The sequence below is a fragment of the Lycorma delicatula genome, chromosome 6, assembly GCF_047948215.1.
Source record: "Lycorma delicatula isolate Av1 chromosome 6, ASM4794821v1, whole genome shotgun sequence".
NCBI classification, from domain to species: domain Eukaryota; kingdom Metazoa; phylum Arthropoda; class Insecta; order Hemiptera; family Fulgoridae; genus Lycorma; species Lycorma delicatula.
In genome coordinates, this window is record NC_134460.1 from 19,661,783 (window position 1) to 19,681,784 (window position 20,002).

General features: G+C 29.1%; 1 protein-coding gene across 3 annotated transcripts in view; it reads left to right on the plus strand.

Moving 5' to 3' along the window:
- Positions 1 to 20,002, plus strand: part of SPoCk (secretory pathway calcium atpase) — a 180,424-nt gene that overhangs the window by 84,600 nt on the left and 75,822 nt on the right. Inside the window, exon 1 of one of the 3 annotated variants that reach the window (XM_075369350.1) lies at positions 14,149 to 14,287. The exons of the other annotated variants lie outside the window; for them this stretch is intronic. Within the exon in view, the coding sequence (XP_075225465.1) occupies positions 14,150 to 14,287 (138 nt within the window). The 5' untranslated portion in view covers position 14,149. Of the gene's footprint in view, positions 1 to 14,148; positions 14,288 to 20,002 lie in introns of those variants that run through there. 3 annotated transcript variants of the gene reach the window in all.

The following is a 20,002-nucleotide window of genomic DNA, read 5'->3' on the forward strand; positions in this document are numbered from 1 at the left end:
CTATATCATCAGCAAATCGTAGCATCTTTATCTTTTCACCTTGTACTGTTACTCCGAATCTAAATTGTTCTTTAACATCATTAACTGCTAGTTCCATGTAAAGATTAAAAAGTAACGGAGATAGGGAACATCCTTGTCGGACTCCCTTTCTTATTACGGCTTCTTTCTTATGTTCTTCAGTTGTTACTGTTGCTGTTTGGTTCCTGTACATGTTAGCAATTGTTCTTCTATCTCTGTATTTGAACCCTAATTTTTTTAAAATGATGAACATTTTATTCCAGTCTATGTTATCAAATGCCTTTTCTAGGTCTATAAACGCCAAGTATGTCGGTTTGTTTTTCTTTAATCTTCCTTCTACTATTAATCTGAGGCCTAAAATTGCTTCCCTTGTCCCTATACTTTTCCTGAAACCAAATTGGCCTTCTCCTAACACTTCCTCCACTCTCCTCTCAATTCTTCTGTATAGAATTCTAGTTAAGATTTTTGATGCATGACTGGTTAAACTAATTGTTCTGTATTCTTCACACTTATCTGCCCCTGTTTTCTTTGGTATAACACTTTTTTTGAAGTCTGACGGAAATTCCCCTTTTTCATAAATATTACACACCAGTTTGTATAATCTATCAATCGCTTCCTCACCTGTACTGCGCAGTAATTCTACAGGAATTCCGTCTATTCCAGGAGCCTTTCTGCCATTTAAATCTTTTAATGCTCTCTTAAATTCAGATCTCAGTATTGTTTCTCCCATTTCATCCTCCTCAACTTCCTCTTGTTCCTCTATACCACCATTTTCTAATTCATTTCCTTCGTATAACTCTTCAATATATTCCACCCATCTATCGACTTTACCTTTCGTATTATATATTGGTGTACCATCTTTGCTTAACACATTATTAGATTTTAATTTATGTACCCCAAAATTTTCCTTAACTTTCCTGTATGCTCTGTCTATTTTACCAATGTTCATTTCTCTTTCCACTTCTGAACACTTTTCTTTAATCCACTCTTCTTTCGCCAGTTTGCACTTCCTGTTTATAGCATTTCTTAATTGCAGGTAGTTCCTTTTACTTTCTTCATCACTAGCATTCTTATATTTTCTACGTTCATCCATCAGCTGCAATATATCGTCTGAAACCCAAGGTTTTCTACCAGTTCTCTTTATTCCGCCTAAGTTTGCTTCTGCTGATTTAAGAATTTCCTTTTTAACATTCTCCTATTCTTTTTCTACCTTATCTTTTTTACTCAGACCTCTTGCGATGTCCTCCTCAAAAATCTTCTTTACCTCCTCTTCCTCAAGCTTCTCTAAATTCCACCGATTCATCTAACACCTTTTCTTCAGGTTTTTAAACCCCAATCTACATTTCATTATCACCAAATTATGGTCGCTATCAATGTCTGCTCCAGGGTAAGTTTTGCAGTCAACGAGTTGATTTCTAAATCTTTGCTTAACCATGATATAGTCTATCTGATACCTTGCAGTATCGCCTGGCTTTTTCCAAGTGTATATTCTTCTATTGTGATTTTTAAATTGGGTGTTGGCAATTACTAAATTATACTTCGTGCAAAACTCTATAAGTCGGTCCCCTCTTTCATTCCTTTTGCCCAGCCCGTATTCACCCACTATATTTCCTTCCTTGCCTTTTCCAATGCTTGCATTCCAATCTCCAACTATTATTAAATTTTCATCTCCTTTTACGTGTTTAATTGCTTCATCAATCTCTTCGTATACACATTCTACCTCATCATCATCATGGGCGCTTGTAAGCATATAGACGTTAACAATCGTTGTCGGTTTAGGTTTTGATTTTATCCTTATTACAATGATTCTATCGCTATGCGTCTTGAAGTACTCCACTCTCCTTCCTATCTTCTTGTTCATCACGAAACCTATTCCTGCCTGCCCATTATTTGACGCTGAGTTAATTACTCTAAAGTCACCTGTCCAAAAGTCGCCTTCCTCTTCCCATCGAACCTCACTAATTCCTACTATATCCACGTTTACACTATCCATTTCCCTTTTTAAATTTTCTACCCTACCAACCATTTTTAAGCTTCTAACATTCCACACTCCGACTCGTAGATTGTTATTTTTTACTTTTCTGGTGACCCCCTCCTTAGTAGTCCCCACCCGGAGATCCAACGGGGGACTATTTTACCAAGGAAGGCGCCTCCATTATTGCTTTTGAAAATGCAGAGAGCCACATTTTCTTGGAAAAAAAAAACAGCTGTAGTTTTCCATTGCTTTCAGCTGCGCAGTACTCAGAGGACTGAGTGATGTTGATGTGGCCGTTTAAGTCATTGTGACTCACGCCCCTAACAACTACTGAAAGAGCTGCTGCCCTCATTCAGGAATCATTCCTTAGTCTGGCTCTCAACAGATACCTCTCCGATATGGTTGCACCTTCGGTCCAGCTACTCTGTATCCCTGAGCACTCAAGCCCCCTCACCAACGGCAAGGTCTCATGATTCATAGAAGAGGGCTAGTGGTTGAAGTCCCTTTTACAGCATCCTAATCCCTCCGAAAATAACAAAAAAAGGTATCGATAGAAAACATCTTTGTCTATGCCCATAGTGCCTGCTATAAAAAAGAATCAAATAATACAAACAACCTGCAGTGGGACTGCCTCTGATTGGGGTTTTCTGTATAAAAATTGTTTGCATTGTTAGTAAAATGTTAAGTTTTTTCCATAACTTAGCATCTTATTATGATCATCATGTTTTTAAACAAAAAGTGACTCTTTATTGGTCTGCTATTAAATTAATTTATTCACTCATTATGTAGGAGACTGATTTGTTGGTAACTGTAGCAGTTTTTCTGTGAGTACGTATATTTTGTTATTGGAATAACAGTTTTTGTTTATACTTAAATTAATTACTAAATTTTGTACTGTAACTATTTTTTTACTTACTTTTCTTTAAGTGATTTGTTAATTATACCTTATTCTTTAATGACCTTTTATGCAACACTTCATTACCTTCTGATTTAATGGTTAAATTTAGTTACACTGTATTCTTCCTGAATATTTATTATTTTTTATTAGTATTTCTTCCTTTTCTATTTATTTAGATCTTTCAATGAATTAAACATTATTCAACTGTTTCTTTATTTTGAACAAATTGTATTCGTTTTTCAATGTCATTTACGAGTATTTTTTATTTCTTTTATTTTATACTGTTATTAAATTAAAATATATAAATTCTTATACTTTTTAATGTGCAACAGACTGTAATATCTGTTTTGTACAGTAAATTAACTGTTGATTTACTTTAATTGGTCATAGATTTTATTATTTTGTACTGCTAAGTGAACAAGTTACATTGACTTTTGTTCGTCTAATCATTTTTTTTTTAATTGATTGATCTTGTGTTTTTATTGATTTTGTAATTATATAAAACAGCCATGTTGTATATTTTTGATGTAAGTAAACAATTTTCTTTACATAGAAATTTTTGTTGCTTAATTTTTTTTTTATCTATTTGGTATCTAATATATGTGATCAGGAATTTTTTTTTAATTCTTATATGACAAATAAGTTTCTTTTTTTATCAATACTTTATTTTTTTTAGACAATCTATGAATTATGGAATTGAATTGCATTTACTAAAAAAAGTGAAAATGGGAACTTTCTTCATAGTTTGATAAATAGATTTTTCTTTTAATAAATTAAATTTCCCAATTATAACACTGAAAAAATATTGATTTAATAGTCTGCAATTTAATTTTTCCATCAAGTGATGTAAGGTTTAAATCAAGCTTTTTTCAAATCATGACTATTTTACTACGTGGTTTAAAATGTTAACTATTTATGTCATTGTATTCATTACATCCATGAGTAAGCTTAATTTAGACTAACTCAATTGAACTGATGTAGACAAGAGATAATTTTCAACAACAGAAAATATATGGTTAAGACTGGTAGAAATTTTTTGGCTTTCTTTCTGTACTCTGTTTTATCTAGCATTTATCTATATGTTCAAGTAATAATTCTGTAATTTTTTTTTGTTTGGTGATATCTCCACATAAACTTTAACTTGTGCATGGGATGTGGAAGTGGAATTTTATAGTAAATGAAAATTTGTAGCATGCCTGATCGGGATTCAAACCCAAGACCTCCAGATGAAAGGCCAAGATGCTACCACTCCGTCGTGGAGAGTTTATTTCCTCTCCTTTTACTATAGCAATCTTCAACATAATTGGTGTCATTTCACATTATTTCTTATACTTTTTTCTATTCTTTTTTTATTTTTCGATTATTAACCACAAAACTTTTAAAAAAGGGACAACTCTAACTAATGCCACTTATTTCAGCTTACTGTGATTGCAATAGTTAATAAATCATATGATCTCACATGAAGATTCATCCTCTGAAGTAATACCTTATGGTGTTGATTTCTAAATTGATTAAATAATATTATTATATTCGTAATAATTTCACTTTTCCTTGGACAACAGGCATCACTGATCAATGATTTTTGAATTGTAATGCTGTTATATCTCGATTTTTACTTAACTATCATTTACATTGATACTCTTTCCAATAGCTATAATGGTTGCTATTTTAGCTGAAACTTTTGTAAGATTGTTATAGTATTTTATTTCACATAATAGCCTAGGAATTTTCCTGCAAAATATCCGGATATCTGTTCAGCCATAACCACATAAAAATACACAAACAGATGAAATCCTAAAAGTTTAGTTGAAACACAACTAATTAGTTGTTTCACTCATTTGATAATACAGTTAACTTTTTTTTTCATTGCATGGCTAATTAAACAAATTTATTGTTGTCTATTTTATGCTAACTTTTAATCTTACAAAGTATTTCTGCATCTTACTTTTTTCTTTTTTTTTTTTTGCTTTATGTATTCTAAACTTTCTTTCTTTCCACATTTTTTGTCTACTACTCTTCCATTAGTTGTGACTAACTTACCATGAAACTTTAATGTATGATCTGCCGAATTAATTCTTTTTCTAACAAATTTTTTATGAACTAAATCTCTATTAAAGAACAATAAGTTTCTTTGTTTTCATTTCATCTCTAAATCTGTTCTTTAATTTCAATTTCTAAATCCAGTCTTAGTTTCTACATCTAGTATTGGATTTTTCTATCATGAAAAGGAAATACAGTTATTATAAAATTTATATAACAAATGTAGATTTCTTTAAGATTCTGTAGCCAAATAGAATATGCATAAATTTTTCAAAATTGAATAAAAAGTTTTTCGTAATTAATCATTTTAATTTTTTTGCGATTACATGTTTTTAATAAAAACAACATTTTACTTTTGAAATATTTATTGTTATTTTAATTTTTATCAATAAATATGATTAGAATTACATTTTTATGAATATTCAGTGAATAAATTTTATGATCAATGTTTTTTTGTACCTACATGATTGTGCGCTATGAATTGTGGTTTTGTTTGAAATTCCTTTATGATGTGGATTTTTACTTACATTTGATCTGCTCTTTTAGTGTATTTTTCTTATACTTCAGCCTTCTGTTCTTTTTTCGTATTTAGTAACTGTAAATAAAACTACTTTCTTTTGTCTCTTGATTCTTTCAACTGAATTTCTAATACATCACACGTTCTGAATAACTAAATGTGTTTTTAACCCTTTCATGACTCATTTTGTTTTGCATTGTAATGTTTGAAATCTTTGTAACTCCTTTCCTTAGTTTATTTTCTCTGTAATTTGAAAAAAAAAAAAAAATTATAATTGCGCTGTAATCTGCCTTTTAGGAATTTGGAAAATATTATTGTTAATGAAATAAATGTTGCATTATTTCTTTAATCTAACATGAATTGCCTAACTAGTATAATTTAAAAGGTCTAATTTATATTCTTTTATTTGATTTGTTTTAATTTTGTTTGGTTTTTATTTTTTTTTTTTTAGTTTGAAATTGACATTATTGGTCTGATGAATTTGTTTTTCCCTATCTGTTACTCTTAAATATTTTAATTGACTTGAAAAAAAAAGGATGCTCTCAGTTGATTGCTTGTTTATTTTTTTATATTCCTGACTTTTTATCAGTTAAAGATTTTTTTAAAGCAATAAAGATTATTTTTTTATGTTGTAAATTTCTTTTGTGACTAAATTTCTAATAGATGACTTGAGTGGAAGCTAAACATAGATATCTAATGGAATGTAGATGATTTGAAGAATTTTTTTCATTCTACGCATAAAGCTTTATTACATATTGTGCAGACTGCATTATCAAACATACTTATTACCAATTTAAAAAAATCTTACTAAACATTTACAAGCAATTTATTGCACAATTTGCAAGTGACTTCTTTCATCAGCTGCTTTGATTTCCGTTGTTCCATACAGCCCTCAGTCAGTTCAGATATATTAAAATTAATTTTGAGAATGTTGTTCTACAGTGCTGTTTGATAGATAATAATGTATGTCAGCTTTATCTACTGTTCATTTTCATACATTGTTTCTCTAGGTAACCTGGTATTTACATATCCCTGCATTCCAGAGTGGTGTATCTTAGCTTCCATTCCAGTTTCTTACTCTGTTTTCTTTTTATTCCTTTTCTTATTTTTACTAAGAAATTTCCTCTCACACTTTGAGCCTCTTAAATTCTTGCGGTTACTTACTCTTTGGTTTTCACTTTGCATGTGATTTTTTAACAGACAGAATTTTTTTTATATATCCTACCTATTCTATTGCAAATAAAACTAAAACATTTAGCATAAAACAAACTTTAAAAATTATATATTTATTACTATAAAATAAATTACAAAAAAGTAAAGATTATTCCATGCAAGCTATATAAAAATGTTAGCTATGTATAAAAGTATCTAAATGGTTGATTTTATAATCAATCCTTACATGGTTTTTTGAGAACACCAGTCTTAAAATTGTTAGAATACTTTTTGAACATGTTTCTAATATATTTTATCTGTGTTGAGTTCATTGGAGTAATTGATTGGTATCATAGTTGCAGTTTTAAGTTATTTAGTGCAGTTTTCTTGATTCAGTACTTATAGGCAGTCATATCACTTTTTTGTAGAGCAAGTGTATCTGTAGCTTGTTCATTGCCTAGATTGTTAGGTCTCTTGCTATGTGCTGTTAATTATAATTGTTTTTGTTAAGAATAATACTTTTATAATTGTGTGTGCAAGGCAATTTGCTTCGCAAAGATTGATTCTGTTATGTATTTTATTTTTACTTGTATTGAGTACCTACATTATACTTTCTTTAATTTCAAATGTTTCATATGATCTCAATTTGTTAATTTTCTTTTGAATCATCTATTGCAATTAATTATTTCAAAGAGATTAACATTTTAAGACAAAAACTCAAGTGAGATGAGGGAGAATGTTGATGATATATTTTACAATTACTTGCCATTCAGAAAGATTAAGAGAGTCGATCTTCAAGTCTCAAGTTTATTTTGATATCTTAATTTCAAATAAATCTCTAGTTCATTTTATAAACTTATGCTTTGTATGCAGAAAGTTTTCAGTTTTAGACAACTTTAACTGATAGGACCAGTTGTATTTTCTAATTTTTTATTGTTTGGGTTTAATTAACAACTCATACCCTGGTGATTCAGGGTTGTTAGCTACATTAAATTTGCAGAGGCTTAGGAATATTATACAGATCAGTCAAAGAGTTTTGTTAAAAATGAATTCAAAACTGTTATTTAAAGATTTAGTTAATCCATTGCTGCATAAATAAACCCTTTCTTCTCTTATCGAAGTGTTTTTACATACATTTACTTCTTGATCGTTTTATTTATTGAGTAATTTAAACTTATTTTTTTCTTTGCATTTAATTGTTTTATGTTTACCTTTTAGATGCTTAATGATTTCTTGGAAAAAACTTATTTTTTCATTATTTTTCTTAATCTTCAGGTTTGCAGTTATGTTACCATTTCTTCACTTAGCTTTTAGATGAGTACTGATCGTGTTTTTCTCTGGTGATTTTGACTAAATACTTAAAATCTGTGAATGATGATGGTTTACCTGAAATTGTGGTAGATGTTTGCAATATCTCATGTGCCTCTCTTTTCTATCTCTTAATGTATTATTTTTTTACAGTTTATTACACAGATTAATGCAATAGACTGTATGGGCCAGTTTAAAGTAGGCTTCAACAGATTTTTATACATAATTTTTTTTTTTACTTACCTCTGTTTTTATGAAAAATTACAGTCGTTAACTGAACTATTATCTGTTTTATAAATTGAAGATGGTTTTAATAGATTAGGTAATTACAAACTTGAAAGAGAATATGACATTATAATTATAATGATAATATTCTACTATATTAATAATTTATGTACTGTGAATGGGGGTTTTTTTTTTTATTACAATAAGTTGTAGTTTTAAATGTTATATCAGAGGAAATTCTAATTTGAGTTGATTTTTGAAACTTATGATTACAGTATTGTTTTCATGTTTACAGGATATAAGTAAAAATGATTCATTAAAAAGGAGTAGAAAAAAAAATGTGGGAAGAATTTTCATTGTTATTGTAAAAATTAATGATATCTTTTTTCTTAATAATTAGTATGCAACTATGTTCATAAAATTGTTTTCCTTATATTGTTTTTATTATTTTGAATTTAAGACAGTAGTAATAATAAGGTACATAAAATGTCATAAGGAATGTAACAAAAAAAGAATGACTAGATTCCTTCTCTGATCTTTATGACTTCCTTAAAAGGAAGAGGTTTCAATTCAGTTTAATATTCACTGAACAATTTAGTTTTTATTGTGTTAGGATGTTTCTCTGGTGATCTATCTTTTGTTTTTCCCAAATAATTTAAATAGTATATTTCATAAATTAAATTTATATTATCTCTATAGCCAATCAGAAAAATCATTCAGCATTCCTTTTCATACTTAATCAAAATGGAGTAAAAAATATTCCTGGTTTCCATAGAGCCTTAGCTAATACTTGATAGTAGTCTCTATGTTATTTCTATATATTCATTTTACAAAGATATAGGTTTCCTACCTTTGCATTTTTTTTTTTTTTTTGAGTGGTTATTTTCCATATGGACAGTGTCATTGTTTGCTTATGAAAATTAAAAAAGAAAAATTGATATTTTACAATTCTTTAAATTTCTACTGTTTGAAGTCAGCTTCAAATATTAGTGAGTTAGCGACAATTCTTTGTTTTTAATTTAATACTGACTTTTAAAAATCAAAATTTAAAAAATATTTTATTGTTTTTTCAGTTCCTTAGTTTTTTAAAATCCGTTTTAGTTATTATTTAAATTGATTCTTTAATAAAACTAATAGTAACAGAAAACATATAATTCACTCACATCACAGTACTGCCAAAAAAATGGCATTTATAAATTTATATGTTACAGAGTAGTTCTTAGTTCCTGGGCATCTACTTAGATATCTTTTTAAAAAAATGGTGCTCTAAATTGTGTAAATAATAGATGGTTAAACTTATTGATTCAATAGTTACTCTCTGAACTGCTCAACATCTCAAGAAGGCAGAACTTGTGTTTTGATTGTTATATTTATTATTGCGGGTAAATTTTTTTTTATGTATTCTGATGGGTTAAAAGATTTTCAGTCTCGGAAAGTAATGTGTGATTGTATAATTTTAAATATAAAATGCAAGACAATTATAATTTCGCTGAGTGGTTAGGTCCTAGGCACTTTCTAAGTCTTACTTTTTTAAAATTCAACTTCCAGATGGTAAAAATAGTGTTCAAGTCCTAGTAAAGCCAACTATTTTTACACGGACTTGAATACTAGATCGTGGATACCGGTGTTCTTTGGTGGTTGGGTTTCAATTAACCACACATCTCAGGTATGGTCGAACTGAGAATGTACAAGACTACAATTCATTTACACTCATACATATCATCCTCATTCATCCTCTGAAGTATTATCTAAACGGTAGTTACCGGAGGCTAAACAGGAAAAAGAAAGAAAGAAAGATGGTAAAAATAGGCTGTGAACTAATTGACTGAATGAACCAAATTATCATATTTCTTAAATAGGAAAAATAAGAAATTATGTGTTTTAGTTCTTATTCTCTACAACTTTGTTTGTAATACTAAACCATACAGGTATATTTTATTTCTCAATCTTGCAAAGTTAAACGTACAATATCTTAATTGTTTTGATATTTGTGATTTAAAATTTGGCATAAGTAATTTTTAAGTACACTTTTTTTGTTGTGTGCTATTAATCGGTTACCACAACATATATGTTTAAAACTTTAAAAATGTTTTTAATAGCAGAGTAAAAATGATACATTTATATATATTTATGCATTAAAACAGTACATTATTAAAAAGGTTCCGAACTAGTTATTCCAATACATTTGAAGCAGTAGTAGTTTCAAAGGAATTAACAGTTTTTTTTTTTTTTACCAATGTCAAAAACTGTTCCTGTTGTGTACAGTAAACCCATGCCAACAAAATAAAATCCATCCTTAGATCAACTACCATTTTGACAAAATTAAGGTGCTTATCAAGAATTAATATCTAAAGAAGTTCTGTTAAGGCATAAGAGTTTACGAGCCATATCTAAAAATTGGAAATTACAAACTTAAGGAAATAGGGTGGGAGGGGAAATCATTATTCTGGTGAGTGTAAGGTGTTAAAGAATTAGTAATTTTTCTTGTACCTAAAAACTGAAAACTAAGAAAAGTGTCATGGTTGAGAAAAATTGCCATTTCGACACTAAAAAAGTGGCATACTAACAGAAATAAGTAACTTGGTGTCTGTAAAAATATAGATTGATATTATTAGGTATATCATAATTAATATGTATGTATACAGAATAAATACTGCTTATTGGGAAAAATAGCTGTGGGTTTTGCTCTTTCTTTTTTCTGCAAACATTATTATTAACGTGGCTGCATTCACTATGAGTGATATTTTATTTATGTCCTGCTTATATATAAATGTTTTCCCTATGCAAATAATTTAATTAATTCAAACCTTATATTAAAACTATAAAAAAACTAAAATCATTAATTCTGTTTACAAATTAGTAAAAATGATCTATTGCATACAACTTTATGTTATGATGATTTTAAAGCATAATCTACGTCAACTTGTACTAATTTTTAAAGATTTAATTTGAATGCTTGTGGTTATCATCACAATCTTTAATGACAGTTTTAAAAAACAAGAAGAAGGAAACCTTCTTGTTAAACATAAGTTTATGTAGAATAGAATGATTAATGGTATAATAACAATAGAGACAATGGATAATTAGCTATCACAGAATACGCTACATTTGCTATCACAAAATATTATTTATTATATTAAATGTGGTTATAAAGCAATATTAATAGAAAACTTTCAACATAAAAATGTTTTTAATACAGTAGTAATAATAATGGATGGCATAATAATTTTGTTGTGGCATAATTTTTTTATTTATTAAATCTTTATATCATACAGGGTCTGGAATATAAACCTGACGATTTTTGAGGGATAATAATTAAACTGTGTTTCGTACTATTAAAACATTTAATATATCAAATTAAAGATCAATTTTTGAAATTTATAGTGAATTACTTACATAGATTTTTTTTTATTTGAATATTATGTCGTCTGAATGTTTTCCATTACACCTCACACACTCACTTAACCTCATTCTAAAATTTGACATTGCTCACTCAATCATCACTTGTGGAACCGCTTCAATTTCTCGTTGAATGGCCTCCTTGAGTTCTGTAGTTGACTGTGGTCGACTACTGAAGACTTTATGTTTGAGATACCCCTACAGAAAAAAAATCACAAACAGCCAGATCAGGTGAACGCGCTGGCCAAGGAATGTCGCCAAATCGGGAAATCAAATGTTTAGGAAAGGTTTCTCGCAGAACATCCATACTGCGATTCTCGCCGTATGGGCGGTGGCACCATCCTGTTAAAACAAAATTTCTTGTCCTTGAAAGTCATTCGGTTTCGGTCGCAGGAATTCATTCAACATATTTACATATCAATGAGATGTTACTGTTACTCTGCGATTTAACTCCTCAAAAAAATACAGGCCAATTGTGCCGAACTTTGAAACCACACACCGCACTGTAACATATTGATTGTGAAGTAGTTTTTTAAGAATATGCTGTGGATTATGTGAAGCCCAATAACAGTAATTTTATTTATTCACAAATCCTGACAGATGAAAATGCGCCTTGTCACTTAAAAGAATAATGGCATCCTGGTGGACATTTTCAAGGATGACCTTGCAAGCGGCTTTGCGAGACGCCCAATCATTTGCTTTAAGTTGCTGCACTAACATCATCTTATATGGATGGAATTTTTGGTCGTCATGAAGAATTCGTCGTACCCTTAACTCAGAAATGGCTAGCGCAGCAGCATGTCTCACTGAATGTTGTGGAGACCGCGTAACAGCTAACCTTACAGCATTAATGTTTTCAGGCGTTCTCACAGTCCGTTTTCGTCCTGTTGATTTCGTTTTTAAAGCAGATGATGTGTTCCTAAAATTCTTCACCTACAACAATATTGTATTCCTACTAGGAACAGAGCGTGTCGATTTAAATTGAAATGTCTGCGAAATAAACGCTGTGTTACAATAACAGAGTCATTATTTTTAAAATGGGCTTCAATCACAAACACTCTTGTTCACCTGACCACTACATACTGGTTACTGAAACAGCATGAATAGACCTGTCGATGTACAACACTCCCGCCTTCTCATTGACAGTAGTGCCAACATAACAATTACTACAAAATCGTAAGATTTATATGCTGGACCCTGTATTACACATGTGTGAAATATGCAGCTCTCACCCTGCAAATAGTTTTGAAACTAAATAAACACAGTCCACTCAGCCAGACATAGTCAGGGTTATTCTCATGCCTTGCCCACCCACAGTAGAATTGAATGAAGCAAACATTATTTTGTCATCAGTGGTGTTCAAAGAAATTAAGAAGCAACAGTAAACTGTAACTTTTTTACTCTTCATTTCCTTGAAATTTCTGATAAAATCTTTCTTTTAATAATAATAACAATTTAGAAAGGAAGTGCAAATAATTAATAAACATTTTGCAGTGCCTCTGATTGTAGGTCCTGTACCTTACATATACAAACATATACACATACGGAAGAACTATTTATGTAAGAGCAACTTCAACCATGTAAAAGCAAAGCTAGATGGGAGAGTGAAGATTAGACCGAGGAATTTACTAATTTTGTAACAGTGATAATGGAAAATGGAAATATGACTGAGTTTGAAACAAAATGTGAATAGCTTAGATATTCTGTGAAATTGTTGTTGTAGCATAGTGCCTATCTTTTAACATATGCATCCGGGGGTGTGGAATGTGACTTATTGGAGGTAGAAGTAAGCTATAAGAAAACGGACAACAATTTTTAGGGAGAGTAGAAGAGATGGATTAAAATTAAAGGGGAAAGAGAAAAGTTGGGAAAGTATAGTTTGCTTTAAGTGAGAAACAGAAAATCTGGAAACTGGAATTAGAGTAAGTTTACTATGGATACAGTGGATGGATTCAGCTAAGTGGAAAATGAGCAGAAAATGTGACTTGAAAGAGTGTTTAAGGATTAGTTTCTTCAGAAGGAAAAATGAAGAAGAATTCTTGACAACCTGATCCTGAGTTTTCTGGTAGATAGAATCAACTAAAGAAGAGTGTAAAGAATAAATTAAGTTGATTATTTTATAATTTTAAAAGAAATTACTGTATGTACAGTATTTTCATAATTAGAGATACAGTTCAATAACAGTTAGAATTTATTTCCTGTTAATTGGTAAGGTACAATATATCATTTTCAGTTCATTAATTATGTAATGATGCTGTTATTATCATTGTATAGTTAGTTATTGTTATATCAAAAACAATAATAGTAGTAATAATACTGTTGTCATTAATTCTTAGCATAAAGCCTGTGTTTTTTTTCTTTATAGTTTTTCATGTTTATTATGTCATTTTAATCAGTTTAAAGATCGATTACAGATAAGAAAGAAGTTATTGTTTTTCTCATTAGGTTACGTGGTAGTTCACATTTTGCTATGACTAACTGCTGCTGTTTTAAAAAAAAAACATATTTATATTTAGATATATCTTGCCTTATCTATTGTAAATTTAATATATCATATTTTATCATTCTAAAACATTTTGTGACTAAACATCAGAGTAGCTATTTTACACTTGTAGAGATGTGCATCTTTTATTCTGGCATTAAATATTTTTATAAATTTTATTATTATTTTTATAATAGATTTTTATTATATTTATTAAACATGATTGACATAATCGTTAAAATTTTTCGATTTCAAGATATGTTATTTTTAGCCGTGAGTATTTATTTATTTAGTAGCTTTTAATAATTAATTATTTATATTTAGTTTATTAAATAGTTTTAGAAAAAGCTTTTGTTAATGCCATCATAAGCTTATAGCATTTTTTAATATATTAAAATATCATCTGATTTGGCACAGATTAAAGGTTATGTGGATTACCATAAATCCATGTCATGATTTTTTTCTAAAAATAATAAAATGAACAATGTTAAGGTTTTTTTGAACTGCTGTATGTTGTGTAACCTTACTATGTGATGATTCCACAATACATGGAACATCTCAGTTAGTGACGAATAGGAAATTGAAGAATCGAAAAATTTGCCATGTTTGCTAAATTGGCAAAATCTTACCATGTTTACTAAATCTTTCTTGTAGGCAAAGTTAAAAAATTACTTTATATAGTTATATTTTCAGTACATACTTTCGGACTTTTTTAATGGCTAATGACCACAGCAGTCAATGTCACTTCAATTTAGGCTGTGTTGTAGTCTATTTTTGTTGTATATGTTTTTTTTATTTCATCTGAATTACTTATGAAAATTTTTTTTCTTCTGTATTATAAGAAAACATCTTATTTAAATTGAAAGAAAATTTCATTGGTTTGCAAATTTCAATTATTTTAATTGTAGTTTTCACTCTCTTAATTGTTTCTTTCTCATAATCACTGTTTTGGGAGCAGCTTTATATATATATATTTACAATAAAAAAATGTGTTATATATTGATATCTGTTTAATTATAAATCTGACACATTTTCTTAAAAGATGAGGTGCCCAATTGTTTCCTCCAGGTTTATTACTCATGGGAAGGTTTATAAATTATTAATTAGATCAGATAGTATATATAGATTTATTTGGCTAAATTAAATTGGCTAAACAATCAACTTAATTTATTCTTTATACTCTTCTTTAGTTGATTCTATCTACCAGAAAACTCAGGATCAGGTTGTCAAGAATTCTTATCAGTAAAATCTCATTATTAATGTTTTTGGCCGTACGTCATCAGACTTTATTATGGCAGTTCTGTTTCATCTACTCCTATTTTACTTTGTATAGTAATTTTTTTTTTAAATTGTAGGACAAGCTTTCTGCTTAATTAATTCTGTATCATACTGTTGTGTTAAATGTGTCATAACTCTGTTACATTAATGTATACATAGATTAGAGTTTGAAAAAGTAAATTGTACGATAATGAGTTAAATATAAGCTTGTCTCAAAAAGAGCTGACATAATAAAACACATTTTTTATTAGATAATTGTTAATATTTTTGCTGTATTAGAAAGTAGTGACATGGATGTTATGTGTGATACAAAACATCTAAAAAATAAGCGCCGCAGCCTTGGCTGCACATATTCACTCTTTTGACAAACATTTTTAGGTACTTACATATTAACGCCACCGCAGCTACAGCTTTATTTAAAAACAAAGTAGTCAATCGGATTTCGGTGAAAAATGAACAGTCTCTATTTATTTTAATAAATTGTTATTTTTTATTTATTTATTTTATAAATATAATTTAACCAAACTTAACCTACGCTCGCTTCGCTCTCTAACCTTGACTAATTAACACCGTAATTTTTTGAGTATTTATTTAATAAATTCAGTTATTATTGCAATTATTTATTATTTAAATAATCAAAATACTCCTGTTAATTAGTCAAGGTTAGCGAGCAAAGCGAGTGTAGGTTAAGTTTGGTTAAATTATATTTATAAAATAAATAATTATAAATAACCATTTATAAAAATTAATAAAGAGACTGTTTTGAATCTATGTTAAACTCTATATCGGTCCATTTTCCGCCGAAATCCGATTGGTTACTTTGTTTCTAAATAAAGCTGTAGCTGCGGTGGCGTTAATAGGCAAGTGCCCATTTTTAAAACATGTTGACATAATTGCTGGGAAATGTTGGCAATATTGTGTTAAATTTCTTCTTTGAGGCCCTCAATTGTTTGTGTCTTATTTATGTACACTTTATCCTTAAAATAACTGTAAAGAAAAAAGTCCAAAGGTGACAATTCACGTGATCTTGTTGCCATTTCACATCTTCTCACTGTGAGATAATACAACCATTAAATTTTTCTTGGAATAACTCCATTGTTTTATTGGTAGTGTGGCATGTTGCACTGTCTTGTTGAAACCACATGTCTTCCACATCCATATTAATTTTAAGCCATAAAACATTTGAAATCTTCTCATGATAGCAAATTCCATTGACTGTAACGGCATCTCCATCTTAATTTTCAATGAAATAAGGTCCAATCAATCCCCCAGCCCAATATATGTACCAAACCGTGACCCATCAAGAAGGCATAGGAAGTTCTTCAATCTTTGGATTTTCTGATCTCCTAATTCAACAATTTGTTTATTGACATAGCTGGTTAAGAAGAAAATGTGTCTTATCACTAAACATGTTTTTTTTTAAAACTTGTTGTACTGTTATTTTTATAATTTCTACGTGTTGTTCAAGTGCCTACTTTTCCATAATTTTAACCTCAATGTTTACTGATAACAGCATAAAAATCTCTACTCTGGTTTTACTGCAAAAAAATGGTGGCAAATTTAAAATCAGTTCGTTTTGGGACACTTTATAATTACAAATTTTTTTTATGAATTAAAAAAAAAATTAGTTTTCCTTAAAGCCACTCAGCCACACACTCTTTATACCAGGATCTGGACACTACCTTGTTCTCATCCTTTTATGGCTTGATTGTCCAAAACCTTCCTTTCTGTCTGTTATCCCTTATCCCTTTCATGTCTAGGCACCATGGGAATTGCGTTAGCCAACTTTCCTGTCCCATCTGTGTACTGTGCTGCTGTTGTCTTGTAACCAGAGTGGAAGTTGTTTTATTATTGACACACACATGTGTAAATATGTGTATATATTCTGTGACTGTTTCTATAAGAAGATTATAAACTAAATTTTGTATTATTCTCATGTAAGTTTAAATTCACACAGACTCTCTCATCCAAGAAAAATTGTAAGCTGGCGGATTATAATTAATTGAGATTATTGCTGAAAGATTATAATTATTTTTATAATTATATATATATAAATAATGAAATTAACAAGAAGATGATGCTTTTTTGCATAGTATTCTAACCTTAGATGAGACATAGATTCTCCTTTATAAGCTGGAATCAAAAAGTTAGAGAATTGAGTGGATACACATGAGTTCACTTGCCAAGAAAAAATTTTGAACCCCACCATCAGGAGGAAAAAATCATGATGACAATCTTTTGGGATGCAAAAGGTTCAATTTTTATCAATTCTCTAGATCAGCGACCAATGAACAGTGCATATTTCTGTGACATGCTTATCAACAAAGTGAAGGTAACAGTATTGAAAAAAATGCCCTGGATCTCAGCACAAAGAGATCCACAATAATGCCCAGCCTCATACAGCTCAGATAACTTGAGAAATTGACAAATTGCGTTGGGAAGTACCATATCACCCATACAGTCCTGACTTGGCCCCATCAGATTTCCACTTGTTTGGTCCACTCAAGAAGGCACCACTTGTTAAGATTATTAGCAATGATGACATAAAAAAAAATGTGCTAAATTGGCTTTGACATAAAGAAAAAAATTTCTTTGCAGCATTTATAAATAAGCCGATTCAGAGATGGAATAAGTGCATTAATGTTGCTAAGTAAAAAAATGCTATGTTTATAAGTAAAAAAATGTTATATTGATTAAACAAACTATTTTAGCTCCAGAGCAGCAAAATAGTGGGTGTTTATTGAATGATTGTTGTATTTTATGAATGTATAATACTTATTTGAACTAATAATGTGTTAATTTTATATAATTAGATTATTGTAATCTGTTTTTACACTTTTTACTGATTCTTAACAATAATTTTTTTCTGTTTTATCTTAAAGTTTGATGTTTATTGCTATAATTAATGCAATTAATGATTCTTTTAACTAATAATTTTTTATTGCATCATAAAATATAAATTTCTTTTGTAACTGAACCATATTGGTACCGAAATAAAAAAAAAGTAATGTAAATTTTTATATTTCAATCTTTTCAAGTAATCATATTTATGTCATAAATGATTAATGAGTAATTTTTTTTTAATGTATATTAATAAACGAAATGTATTTTCATTTTAAACGTTTTATGTGTTCTATATATTTTTCTAGGAAATTTCTTAGGATAACAAAAAATAAACTTTTATATCGCTTTTATTTGTGCTGTAGTGTGATTAAAATCCAGTAATTTAAGCAATCTTTTTAAAATTATTTTATTGATAGTATCAGTTATTTGAAATATTAGAAATATATATATATATATATATATATGCTTGGCAGTAATATAAGATTATAATAAACAGAGATTACAAAAAGTTATTTTTTTTCTTACCTGTTACTTGCTTTTTACTTCCTTTAATAGCCAAATCAGTAATTATTTCTTCTTGATAAGTCAAAGCAATAATATTGGAAGTTAAACTCTTGAACATATGCTGTTAGTCTGAACAGTTGAAGTGAGTTTAATCTCCAGTTGGTATTTATGAAAGGAACTAAAATAAAAATTAGTGTTTTATGTTTAACCCCACTTTTGTTTAATGATGTGAAATTGCAATAATTCAGTTTGATATTGATTATAGTGTAAAATTTTCTGTCGCTATAACACAACATTCTTATTGTAGATCCAGTGCCTGCACTTTTTATTGTTAGATTTGTTTACTTCTTTTCTTCTTTTTAGCTGCAGGCTCCAGTTATTTTTTAAAACAAACAACTGAGGGGCAGTATTGCAACTTAAGCTGGTAGTAGGATATCTGATTAAAATTAAGTATAATTTATTAAAATATATACTGCAATATTTAATGAACATCAATACTCAGATCCTAGGCAATTTAAAGAATTTAGTATAAAAAAAATATTACACAAAATGTAAAAAAAAGAAATTTGATCCATATTACAGTACCTTTGTGTAGAGCAGCATTTTTCAACCTGAGGGTCATAAAATTAGCTTACAACTTTGCATTTAAACATTGAATTCATTTTATGAGAAAAAAAAAATTTTACATTTTACTTACATTTTTATAAGTACACATATAAAGAAAATAAATTAATGAGACAGTTTTGTTTGTTTTTCATTTAAAAGTTTCTCCATATGTGAATCTACGTTAGAAAAACACAAAAGTGAATTGTTTTCAAATGATAAAAGTCAATTCCTATATTCAGTTTTTAACGCAACATAGATGAAAAACTGTTTTCACAGACTTAAGACATGGCTAAAGATAATTAATATATTCATAGCTTCTATGAAAAAATTTCCATATTCACTTCAATGAGCAAACCTAAATGTACCTATATCTTTAAATGTGAATTGTAGTTGTAACATTTTATTGGCAGACATTTAGATAAGCTGGTCGTGAATCTCAGCTGCTAACTTAGTACTTCCAACAACAGTTTCACTAAATGGATTCAGTACCCATCTCTAAATCATTTTTATCTTCCAAGAAATTCTTCACCAGCTTAATTTTTAGCTCTTACAAATGCATCCTCGTGCTATCCAAACTGTGGTAAATAGTGTCTTCTTTGTCTTCTTCATACAAACGTTTCACAATATATTCAGAAGTTAGTGGATTTATATGAAAATTGTTGCTAATAATCCATATTGTTGTTACAAATAATCCAGATATCAAGCTTCTTAGTGAAAGCATAAACTTTGTCATTAATAAAATGTTATCACATTCTT